Source organism: Cygnus olor, chromosome 7 (assembly GCF_009769625.2).
Source record: "Cygnus olor isolate bCygOlo1 chromosome 7, bCygOlo1.pri.v2, whole genome shotgun sequence".
NCBI lineage: Eukaryota > Metazoa > Chordata > Aves > Anseriformes > Anatidae > Cygnus > Cygnus olor.
Window position 1 is genome coordinate 12113935 of NC_049175.1, and position 27821 is coordinate 12141755.

The 27821-nt window shown below is 37.7% G+C and overlaps 1 protein-coding gene across 11 annotated transcripts in view; it reads right to left on the minus strand.

Annotated features, from left to right (window-relative positions):
* The window catches only part of CTNNA3 (catenin alpha 3), a 523550-nt gene that overhangs the window by 453341 nt on the left and 42388 nt on the right, over window positions 1–27821 (minus strand). For all 11 annotated transcript variants that reach the window (XR_005821804.1, XR_005821805.1, XM_040564586.1 and 8 more), the window contains exon 5: window positions 27392–27511. Coding sequence is in view for 9 of the 11 variants with exons in the window: in XM_040564586.1 (XP_040420520.1) it covers window positions 27392–27511 (120 nt within the window). In the remaining 2 variants the exon portion in view is untranslated. The remainder of the gene's footprint in view (window positions 1–27391; window positions 27512–27821) is intronic.

Consider the following 27821-nt stretch of genomic DNA (forward strand, 5'->3'; position numbering starts at 1 on the left):
TTGACTTTCCAAATGTTCTGTAATTAACATTTCCTTGTCAACAAATATGAAAGTACAGCATTTTAATATGGCCAGAGCTTTCCAAGTTTTTTCCCAGAAGTGAAGAGTTGACAATATTAAAATATTTTATATGTATGCTAGTTTCAATGGAAATGCATTTTCAAAAACTGAATTATTTTCCAATTTTCTTTTTTTCCAAGGTGTAAACACAATGTATATTTTTAGAGAGTTTACTGGTTCCTGGAAGCAGTTTTGCAATATACAAATATATTCTCTAGTGTGTGCCACCACTCTACGCATGTGAATCTACTTACATGTTTAAACAGTTTTATTGGATTAGGGCTATGAAAATTGGTGCTTTAAGTCTCTGTACACAGAAGTCTCACTGAACTCAACAGGATTTTCATCTACTAAAAAATGGCAGAAGTAAGGCCATATGGTCTTTTGGCTTGTCACATGAATTATTGACTGTCTATTCTCCTAAGGATGAATTAACATAGTCAAGCAATATCCAGTACCCCAAGGAAAGATTTATGCCCAAAAACTAGAGCTGATTCTTTAAAACCACAAGGTCTGTTCTTCTTTCACAGACATTTCTGAAGGAAAGCATTCGACTTCAGTCAGTGAACTTAAAATATTTACGTAAATATATAGCAGCCTTTTACTGTTTTGTTTTCTTTACCTCAGTGCCAAAGTTAGGCACACACATGAAAAGAATTTCATCTTGTAAAGTAACCGATTTAGAGGTCAGCCATTCCTTTATACTAAGGTGGCTAAACAGGACTCCAATAAAATTACCCATGTGAGTAATGCTTTAATGAACAAACCATTAACATCCTGCAGACTTTCACAGATCTGGAGGAAAATAAATTACTGCCCAAGCTTCTAACTGGTTGTTCTTATTTCTGTCATAAATAAGCAAATAACATTTATATCTCTACAAATATTCAACTTTTTAAAAAACAGTTTACTTCTGTACCAGTCCTCTCCAATTCATTTCAACTCAGTGGTCATTAATGAATTCCCTATTATAAAGATGTTAGTATGGTTCTTTCAGTATTTATTACTGAATTTTTCAGAATGAAGATGAATGTTGACTTGTGCAAACCTCCTGCTGCTCTCTACACCTACAGATTGCCTTATGCTGCCCTCCTATTGTCCACTGCATCTGTTCATATTTTACCTTCAAAATATACTGCTGCTTCTTATTTTGACTGCCCTCACAACTCCTTAATAAAATATTTATTGTTGAACACTGAGGAACTGTAAGCCTAGTTAAGTGACTTTACATTTTTTTTAGCGGCAGATTTTGTATTATCTCAAAAACTGTTCCACTTCACACCCCTGAGACACTGTTTTTTGCTGATTAATGAAGTGTTTTAGGCTACTAGGGGACAGTGAAACATCCTATTTCCCAGATGAAGACAGTACATAACCTGGAAACACTGAATGCTTGTCATGCATGAGTTATTCTGACAGAGTCTTTGAATTTCTTCATTATTTTCTTTAAACAGCATCATCCAATATCATTAAATTCCCAAGAACGTACAAGCCATTAAAATATGAATACAAAATATAACATGCTAAATATTCACACTGTATTCTGTTGAGTTTTACCAGTATTGCAAGAAATACAAAACATAAAAAGGTCACTTGAACAAAAATTACCCTATTCAAATAATTCCAGATGAAATAATATGATTTTCCCAGACAGAAATGCTTCTGTAACTGCCTGATAAAGCTAACATCTTTTTTACTGATTTGCCATGAAAATGAAGTATTTTCTAACCATTCACAACCATTATGTATGATGGCAAAATGATAGTAGTCCTAGCTTGGTCAAACAGGGTTTAAATCATTCTCAAAAAGGAGAGCCTAGAGGTCATGGTACAAAATACCAGGATCTACACATACAAGCTACCATTCAAATCAAACCATAACACTTCACTGACATGTAGACTCCCTACCTGATCATTAAGACTATTACCATCAACAGACATGTGACAAGCAAATATAAAATGGGCAGTTTTATAATACTGAAGACAGTCAAAGACAGGCAATTGCTTCCATAAGCTGACTGAAAGTATGAAGCAGTTTTTTGTACTTTTGGAGAGCTTTTTTCCCATATAGAGGGGTAAGCCAATGCTAGACCTTAGAATTAGAATTCTTAGAACTCAAATCCATTCTGACCCATGCCTGTTTGAGTCCGAATTTAAAATAAAGACAGCAGGGTAGGGAGATAAAGCTCCCCCCCACCAGGAGATGTTTGTTCGTATTTCAAGAATTAGCATCTTTGAAGTAAAGGAAACTTTTATCTTAGATTTTTTTTCCAGAAGGCAAAAATAAAAGAAAAAGCATTCATATAAACAATGGGATTCTTTATAGGCCAGTAATGCTTCCAACTAGAAGAACTGATGGAGCTGGACAAAATGCAGACGAGTTTTTGGTCAAAAGCACTGCCTACTGGCCTAATAAAACCATTAGCTTTCCTACAACCCTAACAAGTTTGTAATCTTCAGATTGTTACAACTGTTCCCCTACAACACAATCACTGGCTTTAAACCTTCATATTAGGACATGACATTTTGCTGCCAAGTTTTGTACTTCACGTAAGTTTAACTCACCTAAAGAACAACAGAGCATATGGCAAAAGTTTTTCTGGGCACAGGAATTAGCAGTTTGGAAAAATCCTTTATAAAAGACACATAGGCAGGAAGAACTGACAAGTTTAAAAAGGTGAAGTAAATACATATATATATAATTATTTCATTCTGATTTACATGCCAGAAATTTTCAAGAAATACACCTTGCATTCAATCACTTCTTTATCTATGAAAACATTAACAGATAAAAAAATGGAAGTTAATACGTTGTTCTAAGTATTATAGCAAATTGTCACTGCTGTTCAAGAAATGCTGACTTAACTAGAAAACCAGGAAGGTGCAGAGAGAAAGTCCAATTTGGGAAAAAAAAAAATCAAAAATCAAAAACATGCCAATGGAAAAGTATTCTTTTCAGTAAGACATTACTACATCTAAATTTACTAGTTCTGACTGGAGAACCTACAATTATAACAGGCAATTATTAATGGGCTAAAGTAACGTAATTGAAAGACTGTCTTTACGAGCATATAAAAGAGAAATGAAAGAGTTAGAGAAAAAAAAGTAATTCTTGATCTGATCCAGTAATGGGTCTTCTACATGATCAGATTCAACACTACAAAAGCAATCTAACAGCACCATACATAGCAGATAGACTTGAAACAGAAGAAGCACGTCTTAGTATTGTCTCTGTGTTTAAATTTAGAATTTACAGTATGTGCATATATACACCTTTTGTTATATATATTCACAGAAAGATATCATTATAAAGATGCACCCAATAACATCATTTTAATAAGCACCTGTCCAGCTCATGGCGTAAAAAGCTTATGGGAAACATAGGTGATTAGAGCTGTCCCAAAGTCTTGTTTATACCTGAATTTCTCATTTGTTCCTCTTTAAAAATTATTTTAAAAAAAAGTAATTAATGATTCTCTGTACCAGAGTTCCTACCACTCATTGTTCCATTTCTAGTGCAGCAGCAGCATTTCTTCCTGTCATGACAGGATCACACTAAACAGGCATGACATGAAAACACAATTTTTTTTTATATTATTAAAATAATTTTTCCTCTGTGCTGTATAGAAATAAATTCTCATCAACGTCATAATCAGTTACAATGTACAGATAAAGCCTGTCCATTCACAAACTTCTCCGTGTCTCTCTCCATATCTGTGGAAAGATTTAATGGTAAAGGCAGCAAAGTTCTGTCTTATGAACCCACTATTATTTCTACAAGGTAGTTACTAGTACCTTATAATTAGGTCTATGACCACCTACCTGTGAGTTCTACAGTTCTTCCAAACAAACATCTACATAGGTAACTTTTACAATGAAGGAGTGCAGGTATCAAACTACAACACCTGCTAAGAATTGTACTAGCATTAACGATTCTGGATAGAAGAGCTGACACAATGTTTAAATGCCAATCACAACCTATAGAAAGGGCAACCATAGGCCTAGCCAAAACTGTCCTAAGGCTGCTCCTTAGCAGAGGTGCTGGCATAATGTTTCTAAGGAGCCAACATGAAAATAAGACCAGCAGTGAGGAGAAAGGATTAAAACTAAAGTTTCAGAAAGAGGCTTAAAAACAGACGGCTCCTTGGTAGTATTCACTGCTCTTCAAAGGTGCCCAAAGAAACACACATCAGAGAACCAAACCGGTTCCAGACGGATGAGGGAATCAACAAAATGGAAGCACGTCTACAAACAGTCAGACTGCCTTTCCCCCTCCCATGTCAAGCCTGACTACAATCAGTACTTATCATGGTATCATAACACATTATGGAATAGTAAATATAGAGAGGAGTCACTTACTGTGAAATAACGGGGTGCCTTCCTATGTAGCAGGTCCCAGCACCGTTGCAGCAAAGAGCAATCACTATACATTTATTTAATTTTAATTAATTCTTAGGAGTTACAAAACATAAACCAGGAAACAGCACTTCTTTCCAGTCCAGCAATAGTTTGCTTGCTTTGCTTTTGAGACAACTTTCCTATACTCAGGAAAACTATGGATTAGACATATTGGAAAAGAATTCGTCTTCTAAGACAACTGCAAAACAATCATTAAAAAAGATTAAAGCCTCTTCCACTCAAGAAAACAATACACTGGATTGACCAGTGATTCTACCAACCCACTGATTTTAAGTCATTTGGCCTGCCACTGCTGCAAATTACAAAACAAAGAATACAAGGTTGTAAGCAAAAGTTTCTTCACATGTAAAGGAATACAGAAAATAGCTTTAGGATACTGTCTGTAACAACACCTGAACCATAAAGATATACACCATTTTATTTATAGAAGGAATTTATAAAGTGTATGCAGTATATTCTATTCAAATGCAACTTCCACAGAAAAAGGATTTGCAGTGTAACGTATACACACAAAATATGGTTCAAAGACCACAGTCCTTCAAACACGTACTTCACTGACACTAGTCATCCTGCTGAAGGTATGAATTTGCAAGCATAGTGCCAAAGTAATTTTCTGGGGAGATTCTTAGGGAACTTAAGGATCCAAAGTATCCTGGCCTGTATTAACAGGAGGCTGAAGCACGTCTTAGTCATAAGAGGCTGAGGGAAGAGGTTTGCTCAGCCTTGGGGAAGATACGGCTTTGTGTGCACCTAACAGCAGCCACCCTACAAGAAGAGAGAGTCAGGGTCTGAACAACAACGCATGGTAGGAAGATGAGAGACAAGAGGCGTAAATCAGAAGACTTTTAGACTAGATATAAGCAAAATCATCTTCCCCAGGAAAACACACCAGCAGTGGATCAGGCTGCCCGGACAGGTGCCATTTTAGGAGGTTTCCAAGATGTGCCTGGACAAAGCCCTGAGCAACCTGGTCCAACCCCACAGCAGACCCTGCTTTGAGCTGGAAGTTGGACTGAGCCCTCCTGAGGTCCCTTCCACCCTCAATTATTCTGTGATTCTGTAATTCTGAGGAGAAGCTGGAGGTGGTAGTCATAAATAATTCATTGTGACATTTTTGTGACATATAAAATAATATTTCAGCAAAATGATTACTGTGGTCTTTATACAGGAATATAAAGTATTTGAGTTTTGAAATTCTGCAAACTACAGTTCACAAACTATTCTTATTATAGCTATGAACATGGTAAAATTTATATGCATGTTAAAAGGTATAAATTAAAACTTTTATAAGATTTAACTGGTTACATTTTATTAGAATTACTTCCTTCCATATTAAAACAAGGATTGCAATTAAGCATGTCTTGCTAAAAGGCAAGTATGCATTTTATTATTTAAGTACTGGACATGCTTCAACTTTTAACTTTAATTTTCTTGTCTGTGTCAATAAATCTTGTCCGTATCAGAAGATTTTACAGAACAATTCCCAGTAGTGCTAGGACTGAGTACTGAATTCACATCAACATCACCAAAGGAAGCTCTAATTCAAACTGGGTGCTTTGACTAGAACCACTGATTTTGTCCCGTAAGCCTATCCTTCCATCTTGCAAGGACAGCAAATGCACGCAATAACCTGGCACCTTGTTTGCATTAGCACCAATTCTGTGCACCAAAACTGTGCATTAGCACCAAAACTGTTTCTTTATAACACAGATCATTTCCACTCCCAAAGCAACTTTTCCAGAGCATGACAACGTTTGTCTTACATCTGTCAAAGTCCCACTGTATCAGGAGGCTGGAAAAAGCAAGATATTGGCAGAACACTTCACTTTCAGAGACCACATACACAAGAGGCATCCATTAAGTTAAAAAAAAAAAAAAAAAAAAAAAAGAATACCCTGAATAACCTATATGGATCCAGCTAGATACGCATTTATGCATGTATCCTTCTTTGACATCTGAATAGGATGTCCTATTTCAATTGAACAGGTCAATTGCAGCAGCTTGAGAAAGAATACAGATGGAATGCACAAGGGTCTGACATGGCTGGTTGTGATTTTAGGGTATTTGCTATAGTAGAACTTGGAAAATTATGAATATTGGTGCATCTAGCTCACTGCATGCCTCACACATCGCTTCATAAACTTCTGATTTGTCTTAACAACAGGCACCACAGAGAGCCTGTTGTCTCAAGTCCCATGAACAACAGTATTTGTAAATGAAGGGCAGGAAAGAACAATTACTTAACTCAATTAACACATTTTTCTTTGTCTGTCTGCCAGGGACATTGATGTCCAACTAAAGAAACTGCTTTCTGGCTATTTTTTTATTATTATTATTATTACTATAAGTAGGTTGATCTCTATCCTAGCAAGCCGACTAACTAGAGACTAAATAAACTTTACTTCTTCTTGTCTAGTTCTCACAGCACTTGGATGTCCTGCACACCCCTCAGCTGTGTCTTTGAGATTCACTGCTCCAGTGATGCAATTCCCAGTTTAGCGCGAGAAGCATTGGAATGCTTCCCTTCGTATTATACACCCATTAATAAAAACATTTCTCTTTGCAACAGATGCTTGCTTTCAATATTGCAGAATCAAAAATGACCTTTTCAGGATCAGCAATTGTATCGAATGTTGTATGCATGAAGTGTACTGACTGTCCACTCATAACCCCATCTTACCAGCCTGAGTCTGTACATGCACACACATGAAGCAGCAGTGGTACTTTATGAGAATTTGCATAGGTAATGACAACAGCTCCACTTCCCTCAGATGCCAGAGAGCCTAGTCTGTAATAACTATGATTCAAGAGCGATTATAAAAGCGGTCTCAGAAAAAAAAATGATGGTTTCTACCTACAAGCAAGTTCCTTTTCTAGGCATAGTTTCTACCAGCTTCTGAATTCTGTACTGGCAGCCCTCATTTAAAAAAAAAAAAAAATTAAAAAAACAATCTAAAAGGCAAACGTAGGAAAAGCAACACTTAATTTTCAAAGTCTTAACACAGAATCCCTATAACACTGCACTAGAGAAAACACAGCTGACCAGTAAGGACAAGCTTTATTGCACGCACAGGAAATTTACTGATGCTTTAATAACAGACCCTGGCAAGAATCCTTTTCTGATGAAAGCCAATAGAAGAACCTTCATTTTTTGATTTAAGCCATGTTTTTAAACCATTTCTTAGATCTGAATTATCTGAGTAGTGGCTCTCATTCTTTTGTCTCCTTTAATCACCGCACTTGGCAGTTTCATGGCCACACGCCCATAGAGTGTAAGAACTTCCAGGGAAACTGCCACTGTCTTTAGGCTTTGGGTGTTTTGTATAAAACAGGTAATTATAATACTTTAGAAAAAGTATCATTATGTGATTATTGGTCAGTTTATAAGAAAAGCTGAGAAAAAAAGACAGAGGATGTGTTGAAATTATTTTGAATTTTCTTAAAATATTTCTCTTCTGCATCTTCTCTGAATGACTCCAATAGCACTCATTTTTTTTACATTACTTCTTTTCATAATCATTTTATTTTCAGTATAGCCTTCTTTCCTCCCTCTCCTGCCAACTGTTATTTTGCAGCTATGTCAGAAGCATCTGCCATTTCTCCCCTGAACTACTAAAGACACTGTAAAGGGAGTACATTGCCTTTTTGGACCACCATTGCTGCTGACAGAGATGGTGGAAATAGATTAGACCAAATTCATGCAAGTGTGAAGGCAGAAATACACTTCTTCAAATTAATCTTCATTTGTTTTAACCTTTTTTAGATTCTCTAGAACTTCTGAGCTTGCTCTTTGCAATTCTAATGAATCATTTTCCAGCCAACATAAAAACCTTCCACATTTTATTTCCAATAAGCCAAGAAAGTGGCCAAGGCCAGGATCAAGAACTCTCTACTCTGCTTTCAACTATCTTTCTTGTTAACTCCTTTCCCTGACCTTCCAGGTTCGATTCTACATATACCATAGTAATGAAACCATTCACCCTCCCCGTGATGAAATGCAGAGCACTATTCTAAGAAAATCTTCCCAGAACCTTGAGTTCAGAGGGGCCAGGTTCAAGTGCATCAGGACACTTAGCTATCATTTTACTTTTGCTTAAGAATTGTTACCTATCTGTAAAGTGCATGTGTGGGGTAGTAATACTGCTCCTTATATTGTCTCTGTACTGTCTCTGTATGTATATTCTCCTTTCTGATCTACCAATTTAGCAATAAAATGTAATCAGCAGCTTCAGAGTTCTGGTTTGCAATTGAAGTTCAGTTCCACGGACTTTATCCCCTCCATTTAGGTTCAGACATACAAAGTACTGCCCTAAGAATGCTGGCTATTAGTGAAAATGTAACTTTTACCAGGAATCCTACCAAACACACATGGTGAGCAGCTGATTTCTAGCACGTGTATTTTGTCTATAAGCTGATGATCAGTAAGGAAATTTAGTGGAATGCTGCACATTCTATTCAGATCTTGGAATAAGAGTTTACTGGGCTCTTCTAACTAGGCAGGAGAAATACTGCAGGATTTCTAAAGATGCTCATATAAAGACCAACTGAACGTTAGCTTACTCATCTGAATGTATGAAGAAACATGTAATATTTGTCTAGTCTCTGTATCAGAAGCACAGTGTAACACCTGCATCAGTCAGTAAAGAGAATAAATAACCAACAGTGAGCTATTGCTGAATATATATATTGAAGTTATTTAACATCACCAGCTGCAATGACTTCAGCCTCATACTTTCCCTTTGTGTTTCCCACTTTCTGCAACGGTCACTGGGGTTTTTCGAAGATCCTTACAGTTCCAAAAACTCCATTAGTGTTTCTGAGTCCAACTAGGTATTAGGCTGGTGTGCAACTAGGTTTCTCCATACAAGAAATTCAGTAATGGACTTGATCACTTAGAGAAGAGACTGAGGAAGAAATACCAGTGAAAGCCAACAATGCAGCAATGACAAGCATTTTTATCTATAATGACTGCAGAAGTTAATTTAAGCCATTCCATTAAGCTTTAATATCACTAAAATACACATAAAGAGGATATGCTGAGGATGGAATCTGATAGTGAAATGCCTGATGTGTAAATAGAAATGCTTTCTCTTTCACAGCAGCATACAGAAAGATCTGGAAGATAGCAATAACACTCCGTGCCATCTAGCTTTTTTAAGGTTTTCAGACCCTAATCAGGAATCATACACTAAAACTGGATCATTAATATGCCTCATACATCTGATTTCTCCAAGCTTTTAGCTTCCATTCAAGCAGCACTTGCAATAGCTGCTTTATTCTCAAGCCTTTTCTGAATTGGACTTTTCCAAGTGAGATTTAGTATTGATTATACTATAGTATTGATCTGAAATACTTTGCTGGTAGTATCTCTGAATTGTAACTTTATATATATATATTCTAAGCTCACTGCACATTCCTAGATCATCTCAAGATCACACAGGTCACCAGCAGCATGCTAATCAGACCTTTTGGATCCATAACAGCAATTCTTCTATGCCCCCTTTTCTACTTCTGGGCCATGTTCCAAGTGCAAATTAAATAGTTCTCTTTGGTACACTAACTCCACACTTTAGAGATACAATTTGCAGAGACTGCTCAGAGACATCACGTCCCAAAAATGAAAAGGGGAATCATCATTAGGAGTTCTCGGCCTCCAGTTCTCCTTTCCTTGGAGGATATTTAACTGTACTCTGTGACAATGTGGTTTGTTAATCTCTTCTATAGTTTAGTTAATCCAATGTTGAATTTCTTGAATGTAGCTAATGTAACTTTGTAAAATTATAAAATATAGCACTTAGCATTTTTTTGTTGTTGTTTTATTTGCAACCCTGTAGGGACTAGCTAAACTACATAAAATTCTCCTTGCAGTACAGTTTGAACTTCCCTCCTACAAACCAAAGAGGATGCTCATCCTTCTCCCGGTGATGGCCTCCCAAATCACAGCTAAAAATTCATCTCATTGTTACATATGTAAAGCTTGACTGAAGTAACACAGATTATTACATCTTATCTCTTGCTCTTACAATGTACAAATCAGATACATCTTTAAATTTATGCAGAAAAAAAATTTTAGTCAAGGAAATAAACCTAAATTTAAATTAAACATAAGAAAGCATTCACTGTTCTACTGCCAGCAGAATTTATTCTCATTAGTTAGAAAAGCACTGTTATACGAGTTCAAAATCTGTTGGAATAAGTTCTGAAGGATGCCGTCTTTCTCCAATTGCTCCTCAATACGAAGTCCTGGGTGCTTTAGGATATGCCCAGAACAGAGTACTTGCCATGAACTGGACATATTACTCTAACAAACATGCCGGTTAGCCTCCAAGATACTTTTAATAAAACAACATCAAAAAGACAACTGATTTGGTGATATCAGTTTTTCCCAGCCAAAGGAACACATTTTGTTTTTGAGCCAAGACATCTTGTTTACCATGCTGCTGCTGGAAAATTAGCTGTTTGCTGTCTACTGATCTGGTAAAGAAAAGACAAGGGAACTAACTTGAGAATGTAGATTTTACCTACAAAGAGGGTTTTAGTCCATAATGGCCATATATAAAGCCTTCAATTCCTTCAACAATTTCCTTCAATAACTCCCTCAATAACAATGAAGGCAGACTTCAGGGTAGATCAACTGAGTAATAAGGTCTACATTGGAAAGGAACTACCTTTTTGAAAAGGAACTAGCTTTAGCACTCTTAAACCATGAAGATCTTACAATACAGCCTCATGTTTTAACAAAAAGATAGGTGACAGAGGAAAACATCAGAGCCTTGTGCGTCCCACCAAGTAAGGGGAAGGTCTCATTATGTTGTCCCAAATCTTTGATGAGAGAAAGAGTCAGTGAGGACAGGCCCATACATTACAGACAACAATTTTGGCTATGCTGGGACAAGGATCTGAAGCTCTGAAGGTATAGGAAAAACAAATTCACAATAAGAAGGTCAAGAGTAGGTTGGGGCAGTGACTTCTGTCATAACTCATGCTTTGCCCTCTTCCTCCATGCACAAAATCACTGTGACCTGTAACTACCCATCCACCCCCCAACACTTAACTGTGATCCTTTAGACCCCATATATAAACATAAACACCCAACAGTACTGTATCGTTTGTGTGTGGACAGAAAAAGTAAAGGGAAACGGTGTATGTATGGGTAGAATTGCTTGTTTAGGTCTAATGCAATAAATATCTTTCTATGAGCAAAACAAACGACTAAATACATTTAGAATGAACAAGCAGAAATGAGATGTGGATGACAGATGACAGAAGGACTTAGAGGAAGTAGACAGATTGAACTAAAATTGATGCAGTGACTGCCTAAGAAATATACATGACTAAATGACTACAGTGAGCTTTACAGGGAAACTGCACATGGGTGACATTATGCAAAGTACAGGATGCAATTTTATGCAGAATATTTGCTGGGGAAAGGGGAGTTAGGGAGGGGGGTGCATGTGCATTTGGGTGACAATACAAGAAAAGGAATAAGGGCCCAACCCAGTAATTTCACAAACTAAGTCAAAATATTGTCTTGGGTTCAAGACAAGACTACCAAGTAATTTTTAGCACACACATCATTTATTTCCATTCTTAGGGTACTGTTTCTGCTTTGCATAGCTTAGCAATATTCTCCAACAGATGGGAGCCAAAAGGGTGTATTGGCACCTGCAAGTCAAGTGTTAGAAACTCCATAAACAGGGTTTGTGAGCCCTTCACTGAAAACAAGGTTCTTCGCTAGGGGTAAGCCATGAAGCTTACCCATCATATAATCTTACAGAGACATGAGCTTCATAGGAGACACACAAATCACCTCTGCCTCCTGAGCTGCACCCAGGCAGTCTGGGGTATTCACACGAGGAAAAGAAAATCTACATTAATTCTACATTAATTCTGTCAGGTTTGAGTGCACTAAATCCATGTTTTCTATGTCCTACATGAATGTTCTGTCTACTAAACTACTGAAGTCTACTGAAGTATGAGCAAGTAGTTTTCACAGTAACTGCAACACAAGCTCAGTCTTAGAAAAATACAGCAAGACGACCTAATTGCTCCTTACAAAGCAGACAGTCTGACAAATATCCAGAGAATGTTACCAGCAAGTCATTACACACCTACTGATTTTTAACTTTTAGGTGTAGGCATTTAAGAATGTCCTCTAGTATGGATGGTGCTAAGTGGCTTACTCAAGGTCAAACAAGAAAACTACAGGAAAGCAAGTCTGAAAATGCTGAAAGGATCTATATGAGCATTTACTCTTTTTCTTCCTACACTTTTCAGTAAGGAAAACCTTATTCTCTCACCACCACCTACCCTACTGCTCCAGACTGGTTTATTTTAAAAAAAAGTTAAGCAGAAATAGCTCGTATATCACCTTTGACAGCATTCAACAAATGAGGCATTCTCTATAATTCTTGCTTCTTTTGTAGAAGATTTGAGAAATATTACCTCCCAGAAAATTAGGGCATCTTTTCTCTTTCAATTACAGCTAAGAATTGTGCATCACATTACCAGGTGATGATTTCAACCAATAAAAATGTATTGAGCTGTAGATCCACAAGACAGGTAAAAAAAAGTCATCAAGTCTTTGGAAACAGCATCCTTTTAACACTTCAGATTTCAGGCCAATTTTTAATTGTTTTCAGAGATATTTAATTCAGTACCTAGACCTAGTCCAAATATAAGTATTGCTTCTCATGCACCATTAGTAAAGTCTTTTTTTTTTTTTTTAATAAAAACTTTGTCAAGCTTAACATTGTACAAAACATGGTGTTGCAGAGGTTTTTCCACAAGGCTTATGCAATATTGTAATCTTGACAGGTGCATGAATGAGGACATTAAAAGCCAGCAGTCCTGTGTCCCAGCTAGATCTGCAAACAAGTTGCTGCATATAGGAGTTCTGCAAGACAGAACTGGCTGGGAGAGGAATCTCTCAACGTGACTCCATGCCTAGAACATAAGGGAAACCTTTCCTTTGTGTAGAGGCATCCAAAGTACAGGACTTACCATGTATGCTTCAAACTATCCAGTGGAGAAGGGAATATAGTACCGTGGAAAATGTTCAGCAAGTTCTTGAAATACATAAATATTTGATAAAGAAAGTAGAGAAAGCAGTGAGAGGGAAACTCAAATTTTATTTTGGCCAACATAGAAAAACTGTGTCTGAAAGGCACTTTGGATTAACAATGGCATTTATTACTCTTGTAAAAGCAGGATGAAAACCTAAAAAATAAACAGCAATGTGTTCCAGTAAGCAGGTTTCATTAGACTTAGTTGGGTTGAATGAATTTCATCCTAGTATAGTAGAGAACTGAATGGTTCATGACAAAACTAGCAATGCTCCCAGCTCCCAGTGTTCCCCCATGAGAGAGCATGAAGACCTGCCTGATAATGGAAAACAAAGGGAGCAAATTTGACTAGTCCTTCTTCAAAGAGAAAAATCAAGGATTTAGAATGGTCACTTTTTCAGGAAAAAAAAATAAAACAGATAATGCAGTACACTATTTAATCATCTAGAAATAAACATAGGAACGCGTACTAGCCACCACAGGTTTGCTCTGGATGAGCAAGGCTTGCCAAATCCATATGATTTCCTTCTTCCTCATTTCTTTGTAGGCAAAGGATTAGTAGGGTCTCATAATATGACTAGATTTTTGACACTCATGTGCCTTTCTGGTAAATAGTACAGAAAGTACTAGGTGAAATTACTATACAATCAAGATTTCTTCAGAGCAGTTACCAGCAATTCACTGCTGCTAGAGAAGAATGCATCAAATGAATTTCTGCTGGGGTCTGTTTTGGGTGCCTCAGTATAATTGCAGAAGAAAACAGAAAGGGATTCACTGGCGGGAAGACAAAGGCCTCAGCACATTGGAGGACAGGATTCAACGTCAAAAGAATGATAAACGTGATGCTCTTAGATATGATACAGTTCAGTAAGGATGCGTACACAGCACTACATGAAGGCAGGAACAATCAGCTGCACAATGTATGATTAGAAACAAAATTAGGCAAAACTTCATAGAAAGTTGTTCTAGGATATTAAAGATGATTGCACATACAAGTCAGATCATGTTTTAAACAGAAGACACCAGTAGAAATCCTTCCATTCTACTTATCAGAAAAACTTCATCCTTTAATAAAGAGCGGAACTATTTAAGCATCAGGGAATAACAGAAGGTCTCAAAAACATGATCTAAGAGGGAAGATTGAACAATTTTGAGCATAGTTGTTTTAAAGCAAAGAATTCAGAGAGAAGGCATGTTGATAATACTGCAAAGAGAAGAGGAATAAACTCTCCATTACATCTATGGTAGAAAGTACAAGGTGCAGTGAACTTACATGTATGAAGGAGGATTCAGCTTAGACATTAAAAAAAAAAGAACTTTCAATGAAATGCAAGAACAGCCAAGGAATGCTGTGGAATCTGCTATCTTGTAGACATCTTGCTGGGTTAATTGACAGGGAAATAAGGACCATCAGTTAGTAAACTTACTGCTTCAAGCCTCACAGGGTTTGCACATAACTCTGCAACATACAAAAAGGTAACAAGAGTTGATCATAGATAGGGATACCTACAACCTTCTCTACATTCAGAAAAAAAATGATACTCATTGCCAAATACAAAGAGAAATGCATATGCACAAATTACAGAGCGAGGAAATCAAATATAGCTTATCTGAGTATGGAGATCACTTTTGAAAATACTCAGTCATCCAGTTCCAGGACACATGCATGCTTAAGTCCCAACGAATTTTGAGGTAAATCTGAAAAAATAGCCACAAATGGTTTAACATCTGACAATTAAATTCAGTGTCAAGAAGTAGCACCATAACAACTTTGAAGGTACTCATAAATCTCAAAAATTAAGACACTATCACTTCCTTACAAGCACATAAATGATTCAAGTAAAAGGTTAATCTTAACACTTGGGATACACCCACCTCCCTTACAATACTTTCAATACTTTACACTCACAAATGTACTAGTCTTTTGCTGTCTCCACTGATAGAACAATGCAGTCTGAAACATACAAGCATGTACTCTTTTTCCCCAAATCACCCGCCCACACACATTTAACACGCACCCCCAGTTACAAATCACTCACATTTATATATCGTTCTTGCTTTTTTTCCAAATTAATATTACTTTCTACACTACATCAAGGGTAGTCAGAATATTCTGTTCAATAAATTAAAGTGTCACTGCAAGTAGCTATGAAGTCTACGCTAACACAGACCTCTGTGGATCACAGAGTAGGCAAGCAAACCCAGTAATGTTTTTAACCATTCTACCTCCAGAGGAACAGCAACAGAGAAAGCCAAACCAAAACCTTGGAAGTAAACACAACATGCAAGTTGTGTACAAAAAGATAGCTTTTTCTCTCCTGTATTCTCCTAAACAAGGGTTCCATAACACCCATATATAGAAGAAGCCATAACAAGCATACATGCTACTTTATCACAGTGATCTCCTATGCACCATTCATATTCTGAGAGCGTCAGAGGCCTGCACAGAAATAATTGCTTTGTCCCATAAAAGCCAAACCAGAAATACACTGATTCTATTACTGAAGCATTCTGAGACAAATAACCTACAATTGCTCTTGCAGAATGGCACTACCACAGGCCAGCACAGGAAAAGCTAACACACTAATAGTGGCATGGGTGCAAATGTATGTCAGAAACTTGTTAAGCAGCAAAGCTGAAGCCAGTTATCTGACAGTAACTAAAATTTTCATCCAAAATGCATTATGTTCTCACTGGCAATATGCTTCTGGATATGAATTTTCTCCCTTCAGCTGGTCTAGTCACCTTACTGAAGACTGTGATTCCTGTCTCTTTCAACTTACACGTGGATTGTTGCCCTACTCAGGGTGTTAATCACTGCATGCTCCATGATGTGGAAAAACAAAAACTGTTTTTATTTTGTGTTCATCTCTTCCTAAAACAACACTCATCCCTCATCAGCAATTTATATGATTAATATTTACTTTCTCCCCCATAATTATAAACTTAGAGAAGCCTCATCAAATACTCTTCCTGCATGAGAGTAAGTATTTGCAGCACTTCCAGAGAAGACGACAACTAGAAGATATTACATACACTTCATCTCATTAAAGCAAAATTAGTTAATGACATCTGCATGCTAAATCAAGGTATAATACAGCTCCTCACAAACAAATGCACTTAGTTGCATTTAGAACACTGAACAAATGTACTGATTATTTTAAGGAGCACTTTTTTTATAGCTAGTATTCTACTAGCTGCCTTAAAATGATATATCTGCACAAACACCAAAGGACCACATTTTTGCCTTCTGTAGTAACGAGGTAGATTTCAGTCTAAGGAACAGCATGTGTCGTGAATATTTTTCCAAGACTACTACTAAAAACAGAATGTTCTTCTGAAGTTAAGAAGCTATCAGAGCCCATTACTTTCTTCAAAGACTAGTTGACATCAGCAAGAAAAGACAAGTGATGCAAATCCACCTTGCATGATCAAAGAGTCTTAGCAAATGCTTAATTGCCCTCTACTTCTGACTTCCTGATGTTCTGAATACTCTGCTCCCTTACTCTGCCTCGTATTACATATTTAGCTGTACTGAATTCAGCTGAAAGCCATGGTCTAAAACAAAGTATTCATGTCTTAACTTGAATTTAATCAGTCCGATGCCCTTGAAAACCAATTCCACAAAAAAAGTAACAGCTTAGATTAAGGAACATTTTTCTTCTATCAGATTATTCCAACATGGAATACCTGACCAACTCTAAAACCGTTAATAAAAGTATACAATAAAAATATGTTTTTTCAGTTCGTCAGTAGAAAAAGTGTTGGCTTATTTATAGATTTGTTAGATCACCGGGGAGTTGTGTGGCATGCATTAATTCTCAGAAGACAGTAGATTTTTTGGTTGTACATTCCATAATGTAATGTATTTCTATTTTATTTTCACAGACATCTAGGTTTCAGATTGTTTTTCTCATTCAACAGTGAGAACATTCATTTTAGCACAACCACATTCATACAAGAAATAAGATGGAACCTTGATATATTTCATTTTCTTACAGCCTTCACTACCAGTGATTTACTGAGTGGAGAGAGTAATGTGTAATAGGTGGTTCTCACAGTGGCAGCATTAAAACTCATGCTGCTTGGTATCTTTTCTTCTTTTGTCTATTTTCCTCCCTCACCTGGATGGGTATGTTATGGGCAGCTCAACAGCACAAAACAGATTTGCTTTGACATATTACTGGCAAGGCTAAGCAGCTTTCCCAGCAACAGACTGGTAAAGAAGGAAAAAAAGAGAAAAAAAAAAAGTACTATCAGCAACCCCTCTGTGCCTGAGCTCAAAGTTGTATTCGTTGAAACTGTGCTGGCAAATAGTACCTGGAAATTACTTTTAAGAGGTGAAAATCAGAGGAAAAAAATGGTAACATACTTATATGTTACCTACATAAACTGTACTTATAACACAGAAGTCTTATAGGGAATAATTACTGGTCTTTGTTAAGTCAGCCTTGAGATCCACTTTCATTGTAAGTACATCTAGTACATACCAGTAACAGGGAATCACTTGGAAGCTATGAATTGATCTGCCAGATTTTAAAGATTTTTAAGTTGTCTTTTATAACTGATGAAGTTCATTGCTTCAGTGCTTTGTTGCTTTTGATCTCCTGCGCTCTAGCAGTTTTCAATTAAGTTTGTTCATCTATTTATCTTCATCCCCTTTGACTGTTAAGAACCAAAAAAACAGCATTTTGGATTTTATTCCCACTAATGCTATGTGGAGTAAAAGACATTAAAAAGAAAGTTTGAAAACAAGAAATACTACTGGGTGTTTTTTGTAAGAACTTTGTGAGAGCTAACTAGAATTCAACACAAAATTGTCAACAAAGTATCTAGCCCATGAGATCACTGTTGTTTTATATGGCTGAATTTTGTGTTCTGTAGCCTACAACACTTAGTTTTCTCCTGCTAACAGATAGATTCTTCTGCATTTCTATCTCTAGAATTGTGTCACACAAAATACCCTCAAGTTCCATTGCAGGCAGGGAGGCCAGGGGCAGCTAGTCACATTCTGCCTAGTAAGTGACTCAAAAAACATTGAAACACTATAGATCTCATCTCATAGCTCACCCTTCTCCCTCATACCCAGCTACATAAAATACTACAGGGTGCACAGCACATCTTCAACACCACTGAAGTTCCCCACATATAATGGATCCACTTGGACCTGCGCATTAGCGAAACAACAGGATTCAGGAAAAAGTGCTGACCCGTTTTGCTGAGCTGCATGAGAACAGGGATGAAAGGCAAAAGGCCAGGACAACTGCACGGTGCAGTGTTCCACATGATCTTGGAGGATTCAGTAAAAGCAGGGGGCTGGTAGACAGCAACAATCCAGCCCCACAGGGAACATGGAAGGAACTCTGCTTTTATACCTCATGTAAACTGAAGTGCAGGCAAGGCAGATGTCAATACTTCAACCCTTTGCTCTACCAATCTCAGCAGCTGCTTATGGGGACCTATTCCTAAGCCAAGCTCTGAAAACCCATTCAACTAAAAGCTGAGATACCAGGGGTTATAAATGCACATTTAGGGATAGCACCATATAAGATAAACTCAAATGAAAGTAAAATGCACCAGTACTGGTGCATTACCTGGGGGTCAGAGTACGCTGTCCCTGAGCAAGCCACATTCCACAGTGCATCCTGCTGCTCTTCATGCCCATCTCTGAACTCCACAACTAAGCTTAGCACCTTGTTTGCAGCTCTCTGTGACCCAGTTATGTTCATTTTTGCCTTTTTTTTTTTATATTCTCCTTCTTTACTTATACACCAAACACTTACGAATATTACAATGTAATGAAAATTGGAAGTGGAATACATTGAGGGGGGGAAGAAAAGTATGCCTCAAGACAAAAATAAGCATCTGCTTTTTAATTGGGAAAGAGAAGGAATCAAAAAAAAAATGTCAAGACAGCAGTTGCTCTTTTTGCTAAAAAAAAAACTATGAAAAAACAATCTTCAAATCCTGGGAAAGCCTTGGAAAACCCAGGCAACTGGCAGGCCCATAGCCTGTTGACATTCACAGTCCAGAGTATTATGACGACATTTATAAAAAGTGGCATTATTTTAAGTACTGGACGCTCTTGGCATTGTGCAATGCATACAGTAGGTCAGGATCTTTACCCTAAAGATCTTATATAGACATATGGTAAAACAAGATCTAGTTTCCAAAGAGAAGGCAGAAAGCTTCTGACTGCAGGGACCTTATCTACTGGCAGAGTTCCAGGTTTAAAGTTGTCTGGCATAAATACAGTAGGACTAGGTCTGTGGATTAGGGCTGACCACTTACTTGCTGGCAGCGATTCCTGGCGAGTTCATGATGCATTTCCAACATTCCATCTGAAAAATATTACAGCACACCCATTTCAGGGGAGAGGGGGCAGGCAAGACAGGAGGAGACTACAATCTCATTAATGCTTACAGCACCATTGTTTTCTGAAAACGAGAACTGCAGATACAATGGAGAAAGCAAACAAAAGGAGAAAAATATTATTTGAATGACAGAGACAGGTGTTGTGATAAATGTACTATGCCTGTCAAAGCAGACTCATCTTCCTTGTAAATGAGTTTTGTATGTAGTTTCTCTGGTAATCACATTTATTTCAATTATAGCTAACGTCTTTAATTTTTTGTTGTTGTAAGAACCTTCTCTTATCCTTTTTTTCTTTTAAAGTAAGACTTACCAGAACTGGAAAGAATGTTTTTGTTTCTACAGACAGACTAGACAGCCATAACCAGAGGAACTTCCATTATCAAATAACTGACCTCGTTATTTTCAGCCTACCTTAATTTTTAGGATTGCCTTGGGATATGTTAGCTGTATCTTGACATGAACAATAAAAACATTCTTTCCAAAATGTGCTGACTATAAAAAACAGTGTATACATGTGTATATATTGTATATGTACATATTTTGTCAATGGAAATTTTAACAAATATGATACAAAATTGTAAGATATACACTGTAAAATCTACATTGACAAAGTATTTTTTATAAGGCAAAATCAGATACATAAAAGATGAACACACTCGCCAAGATGCATTCTTTAAAATACTCCTCTGCTACCTCTTTCCATTTTAAGATATGTTAATGATAGGTTCCTGAGATGTGTTTGAACCACAGGAAACCTAATTTATGCTTCATCTGATTGACGACTTTTGAACATAGAAGGGTTTGTCCTTCCTTGCCTGGTTCTGAGACAAATTATATAGCATTCCACTCGCAAGTAGAAGGTCTATTGTTCCAATAAGAACAGCCAACAGAATGTATTTTGCTATCTAGGTAGAATGCCACAGTTTAGCAAAATAGAGAAAAACAGTAGAAGCTACTAACACGGTATAATTCTACTGATTTACAGAAGTGGAGGAGGGCATTCAAGCAAACAGAAGGAGGGGGAAGTAAACAAACATTCACAATCTTCCTATACACAGCAAAAGCAGGTCCTAAGACCACAAATGCTGGAGGATAGAAAATGCTTGGGTGTTCCCCACTGATCACTAGGTTTTAATATCACAGGTTCTTTGCTGACATCTACAGTTATCTTTAGACTTGCCTAATGCCCATGCAAATGGCTCTTATCGACAAAGAAAATCCGTACAAAACTCAGTGTGTCTGTCTTAGACACACTGAGTTGCCTCAGAATAACACCTATGAGAATGAAGACAATTCCTTTCTCCCCTCTCATCCATTATCATCCCCATATTACCACTTGTGGTGGTTTTACTCGGGTGGGCGGCCGAGCTCCACCACAACTGCTCTCTCACTCCCCCTCCTGAAAGAGGAACGGGGAGAAAATACGATGGAGAGGGCTCAAGGGTTGAGATAAGGATGAGGAGATCACGCAGTAATTATTGTGATGGGCAAAACAGACTCAGCATAGGGAGATAGTAAGATTTATTGCCTATTACTAACAAGCTAGAGAAGCGAGAAACAAAGGAAAGAAACCAAAAGCACCTTCCCCCCCATCCACCCTCTTCCACCTCCTCCCCCCCCGAGCGGCGCAGGGGAACAGGGGAATGGGGGTTATGGTCAGTCTATGGCGCTTCTTCTCTGCCACTCCTTCTCGGTCACTCTCATCCCCTGTGCTGTGGGGTCCCTCCCACGGGATGCAGTCCTTGCCGAACCGATCCGGCGTGGGCTGCCCACAGGCAACAGCTCTTCAAGAACTGCTCCAGATATGGGTCCGTACCACAGGGTCCATCCCTCAGGAGCAAACTGCTCCAACCTGGATCCCCCATGGGCAGAAGCTCCTGCCAGGTCACCTGCTCCTGCGTGGTCTCCTCTCCAGGGGCTACAGGTCTGGCCCGGAATCTGCTCCGGCAGGGGTCTTCCACAGGCCGCAGTCTCCATTGGTGCAGGTCCACCTGCTCCACCGTGGTCTCCTCCACGGGCTGCAGGATGGAACCCTGCTCCACCATGGTACTCCATGGGCTGCAGGGGCACAACTTGCCTCACCATGGTCCTCACCACAGGCCGCAGGGGACTTCTGCTCCGGTGCCTGGAGCACCTCTCCCCCTCCTTCTTCACTGACCTTGGCGCTTGCAAGGCTGTTCCTCACTCCTCTCACTCTCCCAGCTGCTGTGTGTGGCACAGCATTTTTTTTTCTCCTGTCTTAAATATGCTCTCACAGAGGCGCAAAACAACATCACTTATTGTCTCAGCTCTGGTCAGCAGTGGGGCCCTTACCAAACATGGGGCAGCTTCTAGATCCTTCTCACAGAAGCCACCCCAATGGCGCCCGCTACCAAAACCTTGCCACATAAACCCCCTACACCACTGCTTCTTTTCCCCCTCTAACATCCTCCATCCTAACAGGAGCTTTGCAAGACAGGGATGAACATGCATTCAAACATCTCCAACAAGTAATACCATTGATTTTCATGCATCTTCACAAACACTTAAAAAAAAAAAATCTGTTAAAGATCAAATCACATTCCTTGGCCAGGATAATTAGAAAGGAAAACAATTGTGAATAGCAATTGTGATCAAGTTTGACACTGTATTTTTTGTCCTCTCTTCATTTATACTTTCCTCTGTTTACTCTTCCGTATCTCTTGGATTCACTGATGATACCATTCCATTCCCGTATATCTGGCAGCAGTCCACAAGAATTCACAAGTACTACACTTCTCTGTCTATGACCAGAGATTTTTTGATTTAATATCGCTTTCGGTGTCCTTCTACTGTAAAATGCTTGCATGTTTCCTTAAATTTGTCTACTTACATGGAAACAGGAAAAGATCAACAGAATAAACACAGCAACTAAGACTCGCCTATTAAGTCTATTTGTTACCTGGTTGCTAAGTCCACTCTTAATCATTCCTCAACACACAAAATTCATATTTTATTCTTTTTCTCCAATAGGTTATCATCTATACCAAAAGTGCAAGATATAATTCATGAAGTTCATACTAATTCGCAAAGCAGAAAGTTTGAGTGGTGTTCATGGCCGCACATTTGTTAAATTTGCATTAGTCCATGCAAAGCTTACTGCAAATAAATTCTTCCTTAGCAACAGAAAGTATAATTAATGGAAATTACCACACAGGATTTTAGGAGGAACGTTATTTCTGAAAAGGAAGTCTAAACAAATAAATAAGAAAAACAAGATTGCTTATGTCTTCTTCTCATTACTTTTCTACCAGAGGTGGTAGAACACAGGAAAGAATTTTTGTTAACTTGAAGTGTTAAAACATGGAAATTGTTATAGAACCCTTTAAATTGTATTATTCTTTAGACTTTTCTAAAACGTAGAATACGTTGTCTCTCCTGAACAGGAAACTATTCAGGAATGAAACAATTACAGCTACAGACATTTTGAAAAAACAACACAATCTCAGTACATTCTGCATAGAACTTACCTGTGCAAATCTACCCATGCCATCAAAATAAGACATTTTTTAGAAGTTTTTCCACCATCTCAAAGTGAATTAGACAGCAACAGTAATACTGTTGTCTTCCTAATGTAACTCTCAAAAGTCTCCACAGACCACCTGGGTTGCAGAGATCTATTGTTACTGATAGTAACAGAGACATTGGACAAAATGAAGTATTAATGGGAAGCAAACAGGACAGTATAAAACAGGCCTGCTGCAAAGTGTTTGCAGAGTGTCATTTACAGCTCCGCTACAGTACCCCAAAGGAAAAAAAAAGCGCTGGGATCTATGCCTTAAAGTCCCCTCTTACCCCAAAGTGCTTTACCATTTTATCCAATTTCCCATGTAATTAAATATTCGTATAAGAGACATGTTAATGCATGGATTGATACAAAACAATGCTCATTGTAAAGTTTACTTAACTCTTACCGGAAACATTCCGTAAGTCACAGGACAAGAGAAGAATTCTGCTACTCATTGTGGTATGCAGTTATTCTTTCAGTCAAACTTCAGACAATAGTCAATATCAAGAAACTGAGAAGTCTGTTGTAATTCAAAAGAATTACTAAACTGGACATGAAAAAAAAAAAAATCTGAGACACAGATCTCCTGGAAGACTTCAAAATGGGAGACTTGCTATAAACTGTTATTCTCTAATGAAATGGATCTCTTCGGCAGATACAACCCAACCTTAGAAGAGTGTGGAAAGACTAAGTTGCCAGCAAGTGTCTTGTCAGTGAAGTCTACAAGAAGTTAGATCGACAAAGGGATGTCCTTCTGGATGGGGCTGAGAGAGAAAGAATGTCAATTTAAGCAAGTGAGTAACAAAATAATGAGATCACAAAAAAGCAGTTTAGCATGCTGAAGTATCTCCTCATTTGCGCTGAAGTATCCCCTCATTTGTGTAGGGTCACACAAATGCCAGAATGGGGAGAATAAAAGGCATGTAAACCAAAAGCCCGTGCCAGGGCTACGAGTGGGTCTGCAGTAACCAGCAAACAGCTTGGTTCATTTCTTCACCTGCATCATTTATCAACGTTTGCAAGAGGTCTGCCTATGTTTGGCTGTTGAGTATAAATGTTTTATTTGCATTTTATCTTCACCTGGCCTGAGTTAATCATGTTTCCAAGTGACTTGGCTAATAAGGCATCTGTTGGAAACATATGGCAAGCCTGTAGAGATGGAGATGTGTCTTCCACTGACAGTAAAACGGAAAGCTGACATGCAGCAGCATAGTAGAGCAGACTTGAATATGGTGGGAGTTCACCACAGCAACAGCATCTAGATCCAGCATACACATGTAACAATACTTCATGTGTTTGAGTCACAAAAGAATCAGAGAGCATCCTGCAGGCTTTCTGAGCACACCACTAGGTGTCATGCACACAGCTCAGCCTTGAAACATGAATGACTCCAAGAAGCCTCAATTTTCCTCCTCTGTAATTACCAAAGAAGTTAGCCACCCTGACCACTACCATTCCAACTCATACATCCACTCAGACTAAATTAGAATCTGAAAACTCTGAGAGTATTTACCAACACATGCTAACAAACTTGAGGCTTTTGTATGAAGAAAGCCAGAACAGAACTGTTGACAATTTTGAAAACAGGTTTATGTCAGCAATCTGTTGGCTATCTGAAAATTCAAGAGCTTCTACTCCATTCTGAGATTTGCCAGCTACATATTATTTAACATAAGCCATCATTCCAAACAAATTTGTATCTTTTATACTTCTACCACTCATAGAAGTTTGGTCCATAGTTAAAAATCAGAGGTAAAATGGGTCATTTGAAACATCCTTTTAAAAAAAAGTTGTAATTTCCCACCTGATCCGAAAACTTCCAACACTGCAGAATTACATTGCTTTTGAATGAAATAGTTGTCTGCTTCCATCTTTCTTTTTTGGATAAAGTGAAACAAATATATATTTTTTTGACAAATGGATTCATACTGGTATTGTATACAACTGCTGTTCATCTCCAAATAGATTACAGTGACTCAACAGTTTGCCAGTAGGGCTATCAATAACCGTTAATCTAACAAGAGAGCACATAGGTTATCATTTAAAGGTACACTCCATTAACACAGTAATGAAAGTCACAAACTCAGAACAGCTTCAGTTCCAATCTAGATCTGTGCTTTTTCCATACGTAATCAAAGCAAATCTTAACCTTTTCAAAAGAGATCGCTTTCTTTCCAAAGCAGGAGGCAATTTAAAGTGTCTTCTATAGCTAACAGAAGCAGCTTTTCAAATTCTGGAGATTGAGCAGATAGGAAAGTTCTACTGAGATGAAAATCTCAGTATCAAAACCAGTTACTATTCAAAAAAGTTGCCAAACCATAGAGCTACTGATCAGGTATGCAATTCAGACTGAGATACAGAGAACATCTCTAGACTTTTTCTGATTTCAGCCTTGGCCTAGTTTGTTTTCTTAATAGCATTGTACTTCATTTTGTAAAGATGCACGGCCTAGTAAAAAGCTTATCTTCTGTGACTGAAAGCAGGAAATAATTTTATAGCTAATACACCTCTAGTACCTACAAGTGCAAAAGCTTCTGCCAACACAGAAACAGAGCAGAAAGACGTCAGAAATAGCGTGAGGAGATGTATGAAAACCTGATATTAAACAAGAACGTTGAGATTCTCTAAATGGCTTCAAAGTACTACAGATAGGAAAGAAAAATAGTGAAGATCTGAAATCAGGAGAAAAGACACCCTGCTGAAGGTGAAGTATGTTACTGAAGCATGTTCAGAGTCTGCTAGAGAACCAGATATATATAACTAAAATGATGAATTTTGCAACGTAAGAATGAGAATTCAGACTAGAGAAAGCTAATCCCAATAAAAGTGTGGTGATAGCCTGAGAAGCAATTACAGAATTTACACTTCCCTGGCTCAGAAACACACTCCAAACCCTTGCAGATGTGACATTTATTATGCTTGACATAATTATGAGATCAAATAACAAACCCACATTACAGGATAAAACTAGCATTAGTTGCCAGTTGAAACACTCTTTTGCATCCCAGCAGCCCCACGTCCAAGGGCACAAAGAAATATGCTATATTTCTCCCAGAATAACAGCTCCCACCATTCCAAAACTCACCCAAGCAAATTGCTCCTTGATCTCCCCAATTCAAGAACCAAATATTCATGTGTTCAGATACAATCTGTCCCTGAGCCCTTTCCTCATTTTTTAAACTATCAAATCAATTACCTGATATAAACAACTGGAACTGATCTGCCTCCAAGCAAGTGAAGTGTTAGACGACACTGACACCAAGTGACAGAATTCAGAAAAATATCAAATAAAACAACCCACACAGAAATATTAGTGCACTTCATCAATATGATCTGCAAGACACGAAGCCTATTTTTCCCCCAAAAAAAGCAAAAATTAAGACATAATATGAGAGCTGACAATTTCACAGATATCACACAACTTACAGAAAGTATGTCCAAGATTAAATACATGTTAACAACTTGATTTAACCTTGATCTCACCAGCATGCGTGAAAGACTATACACTGTTTTGTGCAATCTAGCCTTGTAAATTCATTTCTAAAAAAATAATTGATGGTTTGCATGTACAGTTAGCATTTGATTTCATTGACTTTTGTGGATTTAAGTTCATTTCCCAAGTCAAAAAAAAAATCCAAACAGTACTTTTATGCCATTTAATAAAAACATTTTATGTTAATGCAAAGTTTAATAGTCAGCTGAGCCTCACCTACCTGCCATACCTACCTTGCCCTATGACAAAGAAATCTTCAGAAATCAAGTACCACGCATTCCAACACCTTATGCATTAAAGGGAATTGCCACCCTTCCTACTGACTTTCACAATCACATTACATAAGTATTAAACCCTACTGATAGAACAATAACCCTACCAAATGCTTCTTCTCACACCTACAATGCTTCTGCCCAGTACTTTATGTCTCCCATCCCAGCTTCCATGTTCTTACCTGTTGACGTTTGAATGCCAAGTAATCAAGATTTTCCAGATCCTTCCGAAACTTCTGGTAGGTTTTCTGTAGATCAGACTTACTGGACACATTTCTTAGCATTTCAAAGGTTCTTTGAAACTGTGATAGTAAAGAAAAAAATATCACTCACACAGTTGTTGGTTTGGTTTTTGTTGGTGTTTTTTTTTGTGTGTGTGTGTAAGGATTTTATTTTAAATACTGTCATCTTCAAGTATACCATCTTATAGACACAAGCACATTTCTACAACTTTGAAATCAATTCCATTATCCAAAGTATAGCACATATATCCCATTTAAGTAAATTAAATCCTCTAAACTTCACAGATAAGACTTACATAAGACAAAACACTAGCAATCTGCCTGATCTCTAAAGATCAGTTCTTTATCAATTTACAGGATACTTCCCCTC